This window comes from Euleptes europaea, chromosome 6 (genome assembly GCF_029931775.1).
Source record: "Euleptes europaea isolate rEulEur1 chromosome 6, rEulEur1.hap1, whole genome shotgun sequence".
In the NCBI taxonomy this organism is placed as follows: Eukaryota; Metazoa; Chordata; class Lepidosauria; order Squamata; family Sphaerodactylidae; genus Euleptes; species Euleptes europaea.
Window position 1 is genome coordinate 90,899,349 of NC_079317.1, and position 18,403 is coordinate 90,917,751.

The following is an 18,403-nucleotide window of genomic DNA, read 5'->3' on the forward strand; positions in this document are numbered from 1 at the left end:
GGCAACCCTAGTTTGTTGTGGTGAGAGGAAGGGAAGGTGATTGTAAACTGGTTTCAGACTCCTTAAAGGTAGAGAAAATCGGGGTATACAGACCAACTTCTATACAGGGAGCAAAGGTTTCAATAGACCAAAGAAGATTTAACTTAGATTTAACTTAATTTTACAATGTTTAAAGTGTTATTTCTGATGAAGTTCTAAGATACTTTTAGTATAAAGCCAAGTATTTCAGTTCAAATATCTTTTAATCCCGTCGTTTCAATGAATGCAGTGATCTGACCAATGATCCTGCAGCGGCCCTGAAGGAAGACACACAGGCTAAACTTTACAATAATGACAAAGAAGAAGCATTTAGAAGAGAATTGCCCTACTGCACAGGAGAAATTGACTTCATGGCTTCCGGAAAGAAACGGGGAAAGGTAGCCCAAAACTTCTTGCATAAAATACATTAAGAACTGTCCATTTTCATTCTGTTGCCTTTCATTACTCTAACAAGCTTAAACTGATACTCTGATAACCTTACATTTATGGACTGTGTGTGTTTAGTGCGATTATGTGCTTGACTACTCATTTTATAATTTTCCAACAGTCAACAAAACATAGCAATTCCTATGCTCTATGGTCACCACCTGTTTTTCATGACAAGAGTGTCTATTCCTACGGCGTTTGGGCCACCAATTACACAGGTGCCGCTAACGCTTTAAAGGCTTATTATGCTTGGTGAAGCTGGGAGTACTGAAATAGGGATAACTATGCAAGAATGGTTTGGATTACCAGTTCTTTAAAGTTCCCTTTAAAAAAAATCTTTTAAAATTCTTTTAGATGGCCTTAATGTTGGTTTGGTTGGTGTTGCTTTGCTAGTTTTTTTTTTTTTTTAAATAAACAAATTAATTGTCACCGTATTTATTTGTTTCCTGTTTAGGGGTAATTACCAACATCCCCCTATGCCGTACAGCAGCTAGGGTTGATAGTGTTTTGTGGTAACACTCAGGATCTGGAATCAGCAGAGAATAAGAAAACCCATGCTGTATCAAAGCAATGGTCCATCCACTAGAATATTTTGTTTCCTGCAGTGGCCAACCAAATGCCCCAGAAGGCTTTCAAGCAAAGCCTCTCGTTGTTGCCCCTAGCAGGTGGTATTCAGAGGTATACTACCTATGAATATGGAGGTTCCATTTAACCATGACTAACTACCTCTGTTTGTCTCTTGCTTTGAAAACCCTACGGGGTAACCATAAGTCAGCAGCCACTTGATGGCACTTTCCACCATCAATGGCTATTTACGGATCTATCTTCCAAGTATTTGTCTGTTTTTTTTAAGTTCCCTATGCAAGAGGCTGTCCTATGTCAGTGAGTTCCACAAGTTAATTATGTGTTGTATAAAGATATACTTTTTCGGTCTCTCCTCAATCTACCATTGATCAACTCATTGATGTTCCCGAGTTTTAGTATTTAGGAAGAGAGAGAGAAAGTTTCCCCTCTCCATTTCTCCACACCATGCATCGTTTTATAAATCTCAGTCATGTTCCCCCTAATCACTGTTTTTCCTAAAACAAAGAGTTTCTAAAAAGTTGTACAAAAACATCTTGAAAAATTCTGATAACTCAAACACTGTGATGGATGCCTGTTCCCCTCTACAGCACAGTCTTCATGCAAGATCTGCCTAGGTGGCTGCATGCATATTAGGATGGGAATTTGGATTAACAGCTGCATCTGAGACCCCCAGTTGTTATAAATGACTAATTACCCTGATCTACAGCTAGGTACCATGTATGCATTTAGAGAACTGCACACGTACAAGATCACCAGATGCAAAAATATTTATGTAATACTCATGCAAATTCCTACACAGCAACTGTAGGAACTGTATTTGGTATGTAAGAACTCTGTTTTGCATAAAAATTCCATAGTTCTGTCATGTTTGTAGATTCTGTGCCACTGTTGTCTTTCATATTTCATTCAGTTAAAAGCTTGTAATTATACATGCTCAGATGTGAATAAAACATTTTTCTCCCTGTATTCCAATTACCCATATTTTCTACTTGATATATGTATTAATGAAAGTTGAAGATTTCATCCATATCTCTTTTCTTTACCTGTATAATTTAATGCCTTTTTTCTTTACTATAGTTTATTAAGGTCCCATGTACCATCCATCCCAGAGTAATTTTCGATGTCTTGAGCAACAAATGGAACCTTCCTGCTCCCAACCTGGTTGTCTCTTTAGTTGGAGAAGAAGAAAACTTTCAGATGAAACCTTGGTTACGTGACACCTTAAGGAAAGGACTGGTAAAGGCTGCACAGAGCACTGGTTGGTTATACTCCTGGAAGGGGAGAATATTTCTTTTACATCCCTGTCCAATAAGATTCCTATCAGGCAAAGGGGCTGATTTTCCTGATTTTTCTAACCATTTAAAACTCAAGCAGGCTTTTAAAAGCAGTTAAGTTCCTCTTATTCAACACGCTAAGCTTTGTGAAATGATGTTACGTGGGATACAACAGGAAGCACTGGCACCAAAGTTCTTTTGAGAAACTGCTTAAGTGTTATCACTTGAGAATAATAGGAATTAGAGAATCTGGGCCATAGCTGCCCTTGTCTTCAAGAACACAGGTATTGGAGCTGGGGCTTGGAGTACCTGCTTTGCATGCAGAAGGTCTGACATTCAACCTCTGGCATCTCAAGCTGCCCAGGTTCTCAAGTAGTGGGTACAAAGAAAGAGCCACAGACACTGTTTTGTTTTATGTTATAAAAATAATAAAAATATTTACAAAAAAAAAAAAAAAAAGACACTGGAGAGCCATTGCCAGTCACAGCAGACAAATATTGAAGCAGGAGGGCCAATGATCTGACTTAGTATGATGCAACCTGTCACATGAGGCAGCCACTACTACCTCCCTTTCCCTCAGTGTCTCCCCCTTGCTAATACCATGCCATCCCCAACCTAAAGGGCCATGTTTTTGGCTCACACGAGCCTCTATAAAATCAGTGCGGCAAGCCACATATGCTATGTAGGGCTTCCCGAATTATTAGACGATTCCAAACTCACAAGCCATCATTTCAGTTGCCAGGTGTTTGGGAAGTACTATAGGGCATGTGCAGCTTGTCACCCTGTTTTTAGAGCATCTTGGGAGAGAGGAGGTGAGAAGGATTAGTTGCTCCCAGGAAAAAGAGGTGGTGAATTAGAGGCAAAGGCAGAAGCAGGGGGAAATCCACCGCCTGATTTAACCAGCTAGTTTCACCTCATGGGTGAGTTGTTCTGCTTGTCTGATGAAGGGAGTTCTGACTCTTGAAATCTTATACCCTGAAACTCTTGTTTGTCTCTAAGGTGCTACTGGGCTCAAATCTAACTGACCCGATCAACTGTTAACAAACATTAAACATCTTGTGGCTTCAACATGTTTCTGTGTCACCATTTGGGCAACAAATACTGAAAAATCTTTGAATTAGATACTGTATGTTGAGTCACAATACCAACTTGGTATTACCAAGTCAATAAAAAATCCCTGGTCTCTCCACCACACAGAGCTTTAACTGATGAGAAGACTAACATCAAATCCTATACTGATTAATTTCTCCTCTCCTCCTATTTGAGGCAATTAATTTTAGCAGGAGGAAACAAAATCTGCTGAAGGGTACATATACATGTATTTATACCGCACTTTTTCTCCCAATGGGGACACAGTGTGACTTACAACATCATTCTCCTTTCTACCATTTTATTCTCACGCTAACAACAACCCTGTGAGGTATGGTAGGATGTGAGAGTGACTGGACAAAGGTCACCTAACGAACTTTCATGGCAAAGGGGGGATTTGAAATTGGGTCTCCCACGTCCTAGTCCAGCACTTTAACTACTATACCACACTGGCTATGCTGGTACACCAGAGTAATAGCTCCCCAGTTTTCAATTAACAGAGATGATGGTAGTGGTTTACCAAACCCCTATCCATTCAGGAATCAATCAGATGGATGGCAAGGAAGCAAAAGGGGGCCCAGGGCAGTTTGCTTCCCAAGAGGGGCTCCTCCCACTCTGGGGACATTTGAAGGTAAAAGGACAGAAATAACTATCATAGACTCCAATTGGCTGTGTTTTTATGTTCATCTATTTTAAACTGTTACATTGTTACTCTTATCATAAATTCTTATGCTGTCAATAAGCAACAAATCTACAATTCAAATGAAGCAGAGGCCAAAATAACAGTCAGATGTTATTGATAGTTTTGGCATTGCCAGGATTGACCCCTGAATTCCTCCCATCTTACCTATCATATATTTATTTGCCTTCTTAGGATAATCTAGGATCATAGCAACAGTAGTCTTCACAACAAATTCCAGTGAATTAAGGTTGAAATCAGAGGGAATGTGAGAATAGTGAACACGAACAAACAGAACTTTGATTTTATGTTCAAAACTGAAATTTGTGCTGGGTAAAAACTTGCACATTGCCTTCAATATATCTGAGTTTATGGTAACACAAGTTGTATCCTGAGAGAGGAACAAAATTGCCACCTAACAGTTGTAAAAAAATAATTTCAGGTGCCTGGATTTTTACCAGTGCCTTGCGCGTTGGAATAACAAAACACATAGGACAAGCAGTCCGAGATCACATGTTGGCAAGTACATCGTCCACAGGGAAAGTGGTTGCAATAGGAATAACTTCATTGGGAAAAATTCAACACAAAGAACTTCTGGAAAATGTTAAGGTATGTACTTTTTATGTTGTGAACCTTACAAAGAAGAAAAGTAGAGGAGACCTGAGAATGGGAACCTCTTGGATCCATTGTCTAGGTGGTGGGATATGTGGCAGGATCAGGTGGTGCTAGACTGGCGCAGCAAAGGATGGTCATAAAAATGCAGCTTGGTGAGGCCTGCGAAGGCACTGGAACATAGAAGGGTGGAGCTGAACCAGGTGTTTGAGAAATCATTAAATTATCAGAAGAGGACATTGAATTTAGATGCAGGCATATTATTCAGATATAGAAATGTTTCTTAACATTGTCAATGAAACCTTATTGGCACTATGGCTGGCTCGGAAGAAAAAAGGAGGGGAATACAACCCAACCTAAAAACAAAAGCTGGGTACCCAAGGTTGGGTGAAAGGAAAATATATATAAGTCTATCTATAAATACTGAAAGTATAATTTATTAGAAGCGCTATATAAAAGTTAAAATTATTTAAAAGCATTAAAATAGCACAATGGCATTTCCTGAGGTTGATAACTATAACCACATACCAAACGCGTTTCGCCCTATGGGGCCTTCATCAGTGGTTAATTAAAACCCTTTTTAAACCTGCACACATTTACAGAAATACATTAATGAATACAAATACAAATACAAACAGTTCATACCCAACCAGGCATGTGTATATGTTGTAAATTCTATTCTCAATTACTCAGACATCTGGTATAATAGGTTATTGTTGTAATACTGGTTAGTATAAGTCTCTCAAATACTATGTGTGCAGGTATCCATTTAGTAAAGCAGCTATCAACTTAGTAAAACATATACATAGACTTATATATATTTTCCTACCCAACTATGGCTGGCTCTCCAGCCATGCTGACCAAGAAGAAGAGTTGGTTTTTATACGCCAATTTTCTCTACCTTTTAAGGAGAATCAAACCAGTGTACAGTCTCCTTCCCTTCCTTTCCCCACAACAGACACCTTGTGTGGTAGGTGAGGCTGAGAGAGCTGTAAGAGAACTGTGACTAGCTCAAGGTCACCCAGCTGGCCTCATGTGTAGGAGAGGGGAATTAAACCCGGTTCTCCAGATGCCTCTACACCATGGAGACTTAACTGGCTATCAGGCAATTGATAGATCTTGTTTTGGACTGTGCTCGGATCTATCCACCATCTGGAAAAGGAATAGTACATTTCCCCATCACAACTAACTGGAAGTGAAAATCCTCATACTATGGTCAGTAGAGGTATTCCTAGGGTGGACATACTGCTAATAGAAGTATCTTCTGAAAAATTGCAAAAACACCAGTCAGTACTCGACTAATTCCTCACTGATCTTGTTCAGTATTATTTACCCCATATAAATGAGTGTCTCTGTTGTGAAGATGTCAAACCGGAGAACTATATAACTTTTGTGCCTTCTTAATATTATCAACAAAGCTTTGAATTTCAGGCAATGTCTCATAATCTTGGAGTGATGAGGGACACAGCACTTTCTGACCTTGTTGCTATGCAGCTCTTAAAAACACATGAACAGTTTTCAGTGGCATGTGTTTGCAGTGTTGTATGTTGTATGTTGTATGTTGTGTTACCAGCACAACAAATGTTGTGCACATTTCACAAGACTGCCATTCATTTATCATTTAAAAGATATGCTTCCTACTGTGTTTTACTGGACATTCACTTCTTTATAGAACCAAGCACATCTCTGTGAAGAGTAATCTCTCCTTTTTTTTTACAGAATGACAATCTTATAAAATACAAATCTGAACATAATGCCCAGGGTCCTCTATATTTTCTTGACAACAATCACTCCCATTTTATTTTGGTGGATGAAAACGAGCCAGATGAGACTACTAGTCTACGTCTTACCTTAGAGAAACACATTTCAGAACAGCGCACTGGCTATGGAGGTAGGCGGAAATGAATGTATGAATCACAGAATCTTAATGACTACTTGGTTGATAACTGCTGAGGTTTCTAGCATGTACAATGTGGTGATTTGCTTGAATAGCAATCATTTAACAACATGCCGTAACTCATAGCATTTTTCTGCATTGTTAAACATATCAATATATCTAATTCTCAATCTGCCCAAATCTGAGGATACTTAACTCTGGAGACTAGAGTCATAAATAGACAAGACAAATCTTTCTACAAACCTGAAAAGTGCCCCAGGTTCACAGAAAAATCTGAAATCTAAAAAAAGAGAGGGTTAAAACCCCTCTAGAATTCTAATAGGAGTGCTTGTAGCTTTAAGAAATAGATTCCCTCAGTGGCCATTGCTGGGCAACCACAACAATTTTACCAGCATTTCATGCTGTATTTTCTGTCAGTAAAAGGTGGCTGGGAGGGGGCAGGGCCCTTTCCATGGCTCCTTTTGGCTTTTGAGGGAAGACTTATCAGGGCCAGGGCAAGTAGCAACCACAGTGACTTGCTACCACCCAAATTCCATGACTGATCCATTTGCTAAGGGTCTTCAAGCAAGAATCAGCAGAGCTCAGGGAATGTAGCCTCTGCTGATTCTTGCTTGAAGACCCTTAGTAAATGACTTGGCTGAATTTGTATAGGAAACTTGTGTATGAAACTGATGCCAGGGCATAGCCATGGATTGGTTCCATGGTTGTATATACAGTTTATGTCAAGCAAGTCTGGGCAAGTCAAATGATATGGTATTCCTCTTCCCCATGACAACCCTTCTGTGCTTATGAAAGATCCCTTTCCTGCATTAAGGTGCAAGTGAAATTGAAATTCGAGTTCCCCACAGCACTTAATATAATGCTTCATTACAACTAGTCAGGCAATCTGCTTCAGCAGATTGGATTTTTCCTTTCTTTTGCTTTTAGACACGTTATTACTCATGTTCTCTCCTAGCTGGCCATCTCTCTCAGGACATACATGAATACATCATTAATTATCAGGACTTGTGTGTGGGCAGTTTAAGTACTTTAGTTTTTTTAAAAAAAATTTTTTCAAAACAACACAAAAAATCAGACACAAAATATATAACAATTAGTACACTTACACACAATACCCACAACTGTATATTGACTAAATTAAACAATAAACTCCTAATCTACTATTCAAAATACATTTCTCTGGGTGAACCTATATAATTTTGTACCTTCCACCTTACTCTAAATTGAAAATTATGGTAATGAAAAGCTCCTTAAAAAGGAGAAAAATGCCAATCCATATATATCTGTCCCACTTACACCAGTGCAGCCCCTTTTTGGCCTCCGTTGAGGTCAGGAATGGGGTATTATTCATCTTGTTAATATCTTTTGGTGTTACATACCATCAATAGAACAGTCTGTACCAGTTCTCTCTCAAGCTCTGACTTGCTGTAAATTTTATCACTTTCAACCAGAGATACTCCCATTTTTTGCATCTCAATCTCTTCTCCAAAATTTTGCATCCATTTAACCATGCATGGTCTAACTTGTTCAGTTTCTGTGTAATATTTCAGTAGAAGTTTATATATTTTGCCCAGAAGATGATCTTTTCCCTTTGCAATTAACTTTTCAAAATCCAAAGTACTTTACTTTTCAAAAACTGTAGCAAGCCAAAATCACTCTTCGTCATTTTAAAAATGCTGTAGTTTATTATCATCGTAACGTGATTACAAAATAACAATCATAAAAATGAAAAAAGCCAATTGGTGTGCATGAACAAAATAGACACAAATGAAGTCAGAAAAAAACACAGAGGGGAAATCTCAGAAAATACGGAGTACAATTAGTTGACTGTGGCATGATCTTGATTGCCAGTTTTGAAAAAAAAAATGAGTGAATGAACTGTGACAATCCAGACTAAACAAGTAGTATGAACCAGACATATTTCATATCTAGCATGGAACAAACAGCTGCGGCTATATACATCCTTGCTGCTTAGAAAGAGAAGCAGTGTGGCCCATTCAGATACAGACTAATTGCTTGTGTAGCCTGACATGTTATATTCCTCAGACTGTGAAACAAAAATTGTTTGCAGCCATGTTGGCTCAAAACCAAGAACACAATTCATGCAATACCTTTACTTAAGACCAACCAAAATGACACAACAGCAGCCCCGTGGTGCAGAGGGGTAAGCTACAGTATTGCAGTCAAAAGCTCTGCTCACGATCTGAGTTCAATCCCGGTGGAAGTCGGTTTCAGGTAGCCGGCTTGAGGTTGACTCAACCTTCCATCCTTCCAAGGACGGTAAAATGAGTGCCCAGCTTGCTGGGGGTAAAGTGTACATGACTGGGGAAGGCAATGGCAAACCATCCCGTAAACAAAGTCAGGATGTGATGTCACCCCATGGGTCAGTAATGACCCGGTGCTTGCACAGGGGACTACCTTTACTCTTGATCAGGCTGGATGTTACAAAAATAGGGACGGGGCAGGTGTCTCAAGCCGTAATCTTAAGTCCTGGTTGTGCCAGTATCCTGTGTTTAATGCTGAACAGAAGTGCAGACAGTTCAACAGGTTGACTATTAATCAAGGACAATCACTGGCCTTTTTTTTTTCCAGTAGAGAGAAACCATTTACTACTTCTTGCTCCTAGAAAATCCAGGTTGCAACCTGACACCAGAATTTTTTTACATCTGCATGCTGGCTCAGCATTAACCACAGAATACCGGCACAATCAGTTCTTAAGATTATGGCCTAGACATCTGCTTTGGCAGCAGCAGAAATTTCTGTCAAGTCGCAATTGACTTACAGCAGCCACGTAGGGTTTTCAAGGCAAGAGACATTCAGATGTGGTTTGTCATTGCCTGCCTCTGTGTAGCAATCCTGGAGTTTCTTGGTGGTCTCCCATCCAGATATTAACCAGTGCTGACCCTGCTTAGCTTCCAAGATCTGACAAGATCGAGCTAGCCTGGGCCATTCAGGTCAGGGTGACATCTGCTTCACAGCCCCTTTATTTTCGTTTTGTGATATTTAATTTAATGAAGAGTCTTGGTAAACTCGCCAGCTTGCAAGTTCTTTTGTTTCATTCTGGTTGGTCCTAATAAAAGGTATTAGGAGCCCCGTGGCACAGAGTGGTAAGCTGCAGTACTTCAGTCCAAGCTCTGCTCACGACCTGCGTTCGATCCCAACGAAGTTGGTTTCAGGTAGCCAGCTCAAGGTTGACTCAGCCTTCCATCCTTCCGAGGTCGGTAAATTGAGTACCCAGCTTGCTGGGGGTAAAGGGAAGATGACTGGGGAAGGCACTGGCAAACCACTACTGGCAAACAAAGTCTGCCTAGGAAACGTCGGGATGTGACGTCACACCATGGATCAGGAATGACCCAGTGCTTGCCTTTACTTAATAAAAGGTATTATGTGGTTTGTAAAACAGTTGAGATAAACAGGATATTTTCCAAAATTTGGAAGAAAAGCAACCACTTCACGAGTTTGATTAACTGAAATGTTTAATCATCTATTCCCTAGGAACAGGTAGTATTGAAATCCCTGTGCTTTGCTTTCTTGTGAATGGAAGACCTAAAATACTCGAGGTAAGAAGCTAGATCTGCCCTATGTAGAGGGGGCAAATTACTGTGCTGTTTAAACACATATTCTGGTGCTCCTTTTTCTGTAAATTTGGCATGACACAAAATATGGACCTCTGTAAATGTGCTGCCAATTCCCATTCATTATTCCCATATATTTCTTTTTTTACGCTCTTGTGGTCTGGAGGGAACTTGTGGACTGTTGATGGACATTCTGAATTGGCAGGGACTTGAAATGGAGAGAAAGTGGTTTGTGTAAGGTGATTCATGAGTTTAAGGAAGAGCTGAAATTTAAACCAGGGAGTTTCCCACCTCATTGCTGATGTCTTGAGTCACCTTGCAATAACAGTTCTCAGAGAATCAAGCACTTTTACTAAAACTCTTCATTATTGCCAGTCTAAATGTTTCTATCTCCATTCCCCTGTAGGCTAGTTAAAAGGCCAAACTGAGTAAATTATTGGATGGTGAATGAAAATTGAGCTACATAGCACATATAGTCTGTGTGCTGTTGAATCCAAATATATTTAAAACCATCTATTTCTTTAAGAATCCAAATGCAAGAAGGCATAGAATGATTCAGATTAGCTTTAAATAGTAGTTGATGAAGGTCTTTTCCCAGGTATGAAGTATTTTACATGTAAAAGGTGTGTATGTTGTATGTTTTGTATATGTTGTTATATGTTGTCATAAAAATATTTTTAAAAAGAATCCAAATGCATTTAAGACCATTTTATTTTATGCAAATGCATTTAAAACCATCTATTTCTTTAAGAATACCGTTTCAGAGGGTAGACGTGTTGGTCCGTAGTAAAACAGTCAGATTCAAGGCCAGTAGCAGCCTTAGAGACCAACAACAGTTCCAGGGTATAAGTGAGGGGTGGGGGGAGCCTTAACAATACAGTTTCACATTTGGGTCCCACTTGTGGAGAAAGGTAGGGTATAAATGCAGTAAACAGATTTAAAAAATGCCACATACCTGCATGTTTAACTGCTGAGCTGATTGCCCCGAAGAACTAACACAATTTTTTTGTTTTGAACATTGGGATTCACCTAGAATAGCACTTTTTTTGTGTGTCTTTTTGCACATCTAGAGTCTAACATGTATTTGTTATTTTAAAAGCGCATTTACAGGGGCTTGGAAAATTCTGCCCCCTGGCTCATCTTGGCAGGATCTGGTGGCATAGCTGACATCTTATCAGCACTAATGAATGAGCCCCACTTAATAGTGCCACAGGTAGTGGAAAAACAATTGAAAGAGAAATTCCCCACTGAAGATTTCTTATGTCAGGACATTCTTCAGTGGACTACAGTGGTAAGTTTATGGTTCTTCATGTAGGCACGCTTGCCTCATTGTAATTATTGATTGGGTGGCCCCTTTACACTATGTTGGTTACCAATCAGTTACCGATTTTAATCCAAGGTTCTGGTTATCACCTACAAAGCTGTTATTGGCCCACATATCTAGAGGATCACTACTCCCGCTATCCTCTGCTGCAAGAGCATCGGTCATCCGAGCAAAACTTCCTAAAGGTGGCACTTGCAAATGGATAAGATCAGCAGCTGCCCATTCACGTGTATTCCCAGTGGTGGCTTCCACCTTGTGGAACAGCCTGCCTGAGGAAGTCAGGAAGGCTCCCGCACTTCAATTATTCTGCAAAATGTTCAAAACAGAACTGTTCAGGTGGGCATTTATATAAAAGGATTTGGAACTGTAGTAGAATGGAACAACTCAGGAAGGCACCATTATAATGGAATACAATTGTAATCCACAACAATACTTTTTGGAGGTGTCACCTGTTTTTACTACATTGTCTTATACCTTGTGATCCATCTTCTGCATTATCTAATCATATACCTTGCTTTAGATAGCTTACTGCTTACATCAATATGTGTAATCCTCAATGTGGCAAAATCTGTGGTTACTTAAATCCAGAGGTTAAAGCCATGAACAGACAAGACTAATCTTTCTATACATCTGAAAAAGCCCAAGGTTTGCAGAAAATCTGAAATCTAGCAAACAAAAGAAAACATTGGGAGGTTGAAAACCCCCCAAAAGAATAGATGCAGCACCTTTAGCTTTAACAAATGAATGCCCTCTCAGTGGCCACTGTGGGGGTTGCCAGCCAAACACAACAGTATTGCCAGCCTTCAAGCCTTTGGTATCGGTCAGTAAATGGCAGGAGGAGGGGGCAGGCCCCTTTCAGGGTTGTTTTGGCCTTTTAAGGAGGACTTATCAGGGCCCGACCCAACAGCAACCCACTGGGTACATTGCTACCACTCAACTTGCATGACTCACCCAACCCAGCTGCTCATTACTGCTCAACAGCAACCACTGCACAAAAGCCAGGGTGGTGTAGTGAGTAGAGTTTCAGACTAGGATTTAGGAGTCCCAGGTTCCAATCTGCACTCTACCGTGGAAGCTCCATGGATGTCCTTGGGCCAGTTGTACACTCTCAGCCTAACTTACTTCACAGGGTTGTTGTGAGGTTATGATAAAATGGAGGAAAAGGTAGAATGGAAGAGAAGAGAATGATGTAAGCTCCTTTGGGTCCCCATTGTGGAGAAAGGTGCGGTATAAATGAATTAAAGAAATAATAAATATAGCTGGAAACTGAGGGGGCAGGTAAAAGGTAGGCTGGTTGGTAGGTGGGAAGGAGAGAAAGAAGCAGGAAAAGGTGAGGCTATTGGGGTTGCCAGGAGGAGGTAAAGAGGAAAGTGTGGGGAGGGGATACAGTGAAAAGTGAGATGTGCCCCCCTGCAAGCACTTCCAGGTTAGCCACCATGCCATTGGGTTCTCCATAGCAGCTGGCACGGTACAACTCTGCCATAGTTTTCCTAGGTAGAAGCTGCCAGGGGGAAGGAAGGAGGGAAAGCTGAAGACAGGAGGGCAGATAAAAGCAAGTTGGCTGATGGGTAGGAAAGAGAACAGGAAGCAGGAAAAGGGGGAGGGTATGGGTACTTTCAAAGAAGAAAAAGGAAAATGAGAGGAAAATGAGATGCCCCCTGCAAGTCTTTGTGGCTTCTGCACTTGTTGCTCCCTAGTTCTGTCATCCTAGTCCAACTGCATTTTTCATTGTTTGTCCTATGCAATCTGTCTATATTTGTAGGTTTATCCTGTGAACTTCCTCCAGTCTTAATGAGAAAGGCAGACTATAAACAAAGTAAAATAAAAAGTTTAAAACGTCACATTTTGGGGGAGTCTGCTTGGGTAGTATGCCCAGTGATATAAATATTTTCCACTCTGTCATTCACTTAGTAAAATAGCCATTTAAAAAAACTTAGCTGGGTCTCTAACCTTCTAAGGCAGGGGTGTCAAACTGTCAGATAGGCTCTCCGCCGGCCCCGGGTAGAAACAAGATGGTTTTCCCCTCAGTCAAAATGGGGTCCTTTTGCACTCCACCCCTCCCCGTTTGCACCTGCCCAAGATCTGCAGCTCAATGGAGACCCGCCCCGGTAATGGCTGATCTGATACCGGGTCCCGCAGAACAATACTGGGAGCCCGGGAAGATCAGCCACTTAATGCACGCTTTTAACTTTGAATACTTTTGCTCAAGTCTTTACTGGTAGTTTGCTTCGGTATTGTGTCTTTGTTTCCAATGTCCAATCAACCCCATTGTATCCACCCTATATATGTGTCAATATTCCCCCATACCTGTATGCTAGCCTTAAGTCTTTGACCTGCTGAAATTGCTGTTCTTCTGAAATAAACTTTTAACTCGCTGCATCGTCAAGCCCATGGGCAGGATCCAGCCCCTTGAGAGTTCTTATGCGGCCCGTGAGCTAGCCGAGGCTGCCACCCACCCCACCCCGCTCTTGATCTGGGCTTGTGAGGCATGGCCCAGTCTGACCAAGTGACATTTAATCATATCCTGCCCTGGTAACAATTGAGTTCGATACCCCTGTTCTAAAGTGATTGGTGCTTCCCACTGACTCTGAAATAGCTGGGTCCATAAGGCTACCATATTTTAGTTTGGGTCTTCTTGACATCCTTATCCCCTTCGGAAGGAATAAATAATAGCTAAATTGTGGAAAGTTCGTATATTTTATCTCTTTTTAATCTAATGTCCTGATTTAACTCTTTAGATCCAGAACATTATTGCCCATCAGCATCTCCTAACAGTGCATGATTTTGAGCAAGAAGGTTCAGAAGAATTGGATACAGTAATTTTGAAAGCTCTAGTTAAAGGTAATCATATTTTAAATCAATATTGTCTGTTCCAAAAATATTTCCCAGCCAACTACATTATTTACATTGTTTATATACAGCTTTTCATATAAATACTTAAAGCAATGACCAATACAAGATAACAACCATCAACATGCAAAACAATTCCAATTAAAATGTTAAAACAATGCTAAAAACATTAGGTTCACCCAGTGCAAGTAAAAGTATTGTACCAACGGGATGCTTTTTACTCTCTTCATCAATACCTGTTAGTCTCTCACTTTTCTTTTAACAGGCTGTGAAAATTTTTTAATGGTACGGAAGTTGTAGGATTTGAATACTTGAACAATGGCACATGCTGTTGTCTAGTTTAATTGTGGAGCACTATGGATTGTACCAGGTACTGGTGTTGCCTGACAAACTTTGTATTTTTGTTTGTTCCTTTTTTAAAAATTGGATTGGTTTCAAAGGAGTGATATGGGATGGAAGCATCACAGTTTGAGCAAAGGCATTTGCCACTGAAGTACTTTTAAAGAAATGGCACTTTCTATAACAGAAGGACTCATATGAAATAAAAGCGGGCACAGTTCCACGAAGTTAAATATTTTTAGTTCCTATTAATTCCAGTGGGAGAGTAAAGCACTTGCCTAACTCCATGGAAATCAACGGGGCTTAAAATGGCTTAAGTTTGGATGGATCATGCTCAGGGCAGATGTGACTGTCACTTGAAATAGAAAGATAGCCATTAAAAAAAACAACCTAGAAACTTTAAAAATAAGTAATTTAGATAAGGTACTATTTATCTGAGCTGCGTTCTTTTATTAAGTCTTTGAGTTCACCATGCTTTTGAGAGATTTAACCTGCTGTAAATCCTTGTCAATGTTTACGTTTCATTTGTGATAGCCTGTAAGAGTCATAGTCAAGAAGCTCAGGAATATCTGGATGAGCTGAAGCTGGCTGTGGCCTGGAACAGAGTGGACATAGCTAAGAGTGAAATATTCAACGGTGATGTTGAATGGAAGGTAAGCTCTTTAATGTGCTTGGTTACTTTTCCCGATCGCACTACCTTAAAGACTGGTTGGAGTAATGCAGATATGTTGATTCTGCAAAATAAGGGAAATTGAGAAGGATCACTAAATTGTAAAATGGAAATGAAACCATGTGTAATATATAGATGAGAAAGCACTTCAGCCTCTTTGACTGTAATTTCCATAGGTATCCAGTGTTGTTATATAATGTAGATAGACACTTATGCATAAGGATGCAGGATTAACGCTAGGATTTACATACATAGAGCTGGATGTCTTGCTATCAAGATATTTCAATGGCATGAACCCTGGTGATGCTGTAGGTAACATTCATCATGGGGATTAACATCCCCATGACAACATCTCCCCACCTGTATTTACTGGTAGAACCGAATACAGCTTACCCCTTGATTTGGAGGTATCATGTAATGAATTTCTCTGCCCCCATCAGTTAATGCCATTGATGTAAACTGGGGATAAGGGAACTTTCGGTGTGATGGTCTCAAATCACAATGACAGGTCAACTTGAAGATACACCCCATGGCAATGTTAACTGATGTAGTGAATCTAGACCTGCTTCTCACTGAACACCATTGGAAGTTACCTCACTTAACCTGAACAGTGGACAATCAGTGATATGGCAGAAAGCTTTCAATATGTCATAAGATCGTCTGTCTCTTGGCCCATTAATTCAAAATTGCTACAGGGTAGTTCTGTCCAGTCTAGAAGCTGTGTGTACTGTATCAGCTTGAAACATGGGAGGACAAAACTTGCTGTGTTTCAGTCTTTTAATACCAATGCTTTCCATACGATGTTAGGTCTAAGAAGATGTCATGATTTCTTGACAACTGATTTAATGTATGAACAACTACTTCCGAATGGGGAAAAAATTAAGTATTTTCACTTGTATTTTTTGTAAACTCAGTCATGTGACCTGGAGGAAGTGATGATGGATGCCCTGGTGAATGATAAGCCAAAATTTGTCAAGTTATTTATTGATAATGGGGCCAACATATATGACTTCCTGACCTACAGCCGGCTGCAAAGACTCTACTGTACCATCTCACCAAAGTGTCTCCTCTATTCACTTTTGCTTAAAAAACACGAAGAAAACAGACTCACTTTGGCAGGGATGAGTGGTCAACAGCACAAGGAAACAATGGATACTTGCCCGCTCTTCACTCTCCATGAAGTTTCCAGGGTGCTGAAGGATTTTTTACATGATGCATGCAGAGGTTTCTATCAAGAATATAAGTCTGGAAGCAAGAAGAAAACTGTAAGTTTATGAAAGATTTGAGCCTTAACATGTTCTTTGGAATCCCCAGTAGTATTTATGACAGTGGTCTTCAACCCATGGGTCAGGACCCTGTGGTGATTCATGGAGCCTTACCCACTGGGGCACAAACCCTTATCAAGTAATACAGATGTGTAGAGAGTAATATTGTCGAAGGCTTTCACGGTCCGAGTTCATTGGTTCTTATAGGTTATCCGGGCTGTGTGACCGTGGTCTTGGTATTTTCTTTCCTGACGTTTCGACAGCAGCTGTGGCAGGCATCTTCAGAGGAGTAACACTGAAGACACTCTCCTCTGAAGATGCCTCCCACAGCTGCTGGCGAAACGTCAGGAAAGAAAATACCAAGACCACGGTCACACAGCCCGGATAACCTACAAGAACCAATGTAGAGAGTAAGTTCACCAGATCTCCTGCCTCTCTTTTCACCGTACACCCAAGAGGAGCAACAAGCAAGGTTCCTTCATGGTGGAAAGGAGTCCTCTGTAGCTCTGACCTTTGACATGCTGCTCTCTACAATGGACTTCCTGGCTAGTGTTGCCTGACCCTAGCTCTTTTGGTCTGCTTCCCATGGTCCTGGCCTTGACATCAGTGAGGTCATAGTTTTTGCTTCTTGTTAGCCTGTCACATGACTCTGGTGTAGGGTTGCCAGGTCCCCCCTGGAAACCAGCAGGGTTAGGGCTGCCAGCTCCAGGTTGAGAAATTCCTGGAGATTTGGGGGTGGAATCTGGGGTTCAATGCCATACAGTCCACCCTCTAAAACATCCATGTTGTCCAGTGGAACTGAACTGTAGTCAGCAGATGAACTGTAATTCCAGGAGATCCCCTGGAGGCTGGCATCCCCACTCTGGTGTCATGTGACTTCATGTAACTTGTTGGCAGTTTAGTTGGTCCCATGTAGGGCAGGTCCTGGGTCTGGTCTATGGCACTCTATCTAATTCTATCATTTTCAACACCAAGAAATCATAAATGACAGGCTAGTGTACTGACAAGTAGATCCACTGTTGAAATATCCCTAGTTTTCCACTTAAACCAATTAATGTGTTTGAGGCATGTTTACAGAAAGTCAATATTCCGTGCATTTGGGGAAGTGAGCAGACAAGCATCAATAGTAGAGTTTGACGATATCATTTTTTCAAATTATTTTTCTGCTCCCTTGAATGGGATATACTTGTGAACATGTCTAGGTTCAGGCAGGCACTTGATGCAAGAGGCAATGAGCATAGTATCAGTATCTCTCTAGTATCAGAGGAGCATGCCTATTATTTTGGGTGCGGTGGAACACAGGCAGGATGGTGCTGCTGCAGTCATCTTGTTTGTGGCTTCCTAGAGGCATCTGGTTGGCCACTGTGAGAACAGACTGCTGGACTTGATGGGCCTTGGTCTGATCCAGCAGGGCCTTTCTTATGTTCTTATAGTCCAAACACAGTCTGGGGTCAAAGTACAGATATTCAGAAGTCCAAGCATCAAACCAGAAGAACAAATCCAAAAAGCACAAGCCAGGTCACAGTACAGAAGGTCAAACACACTGAGGTCTAGAACAAGCCACAGCACAATGGCAGGCACCCAAGGGTCGTGGACGAGTTGCTTCCATCCTTGCTTGCCCTTTTCTGCTGAGTCATTCAGAGACAGGTGCAACTCACCAGCCTCCTGAGTCATCCAGGGAAAGGTGCAACTCATCAATGGCTGGGCAGCCTACTTGCCTGTCAGCCCTGATCCTGTGGTGACTCAAGCTCACAGGTAGAGGTTGACCGGTGCTGAGCT

At 40.9% G+C, this 18,403-nt stretch overlaps 1 protein-coding gene across 1 annotated transcript in view; it reads left to right on the forward strand.

Moving 5' to 3' along the window:
- Window positions 1-18,403, forward strand: part of TRPM5 (transient receptor potential cation channel subfamily M member 5) — a 116,036-nt gene that overhangs the window by 55,223 nt on the left and 42,410 nt on the right. Inside the window, exons 3-11 of the mRNA XM_056851954.1 lie at window positions 269-416; window positions 2,128-2,308; window positions 4,535-4,701; window positions 6,424-6,595; window positions 10,097-10,161; window positions 11,276-11,467; window positions 14,239-14,341; window positions 15,224-15,342; window positions 16,274-16,624. Coding sequence (XP_056707932.1) covers window positions 269-416; window positions 2,128-2,308; window positions 4,535-4,701; window positions 6,424-6,595; window positions 10,097-10,161; window positions 11,276-11,467; window positions 14,239-14,341; window positions 15,224-15,342; window positions 16,274-16,624 — 1,498 coding nt within the window. The remainder of the gene's footprint in view (window positions 1-268; window positions 417-2,127; window positions 2,309-4,534; window positions 4,702-6,423; window positions 6,596-10,096; window positions 10,162-11,275; window positions 11,468-14,238; window positions 14,342-15,223; window positions 15,343-16,273; window positions 16,625-18,403) is intronic.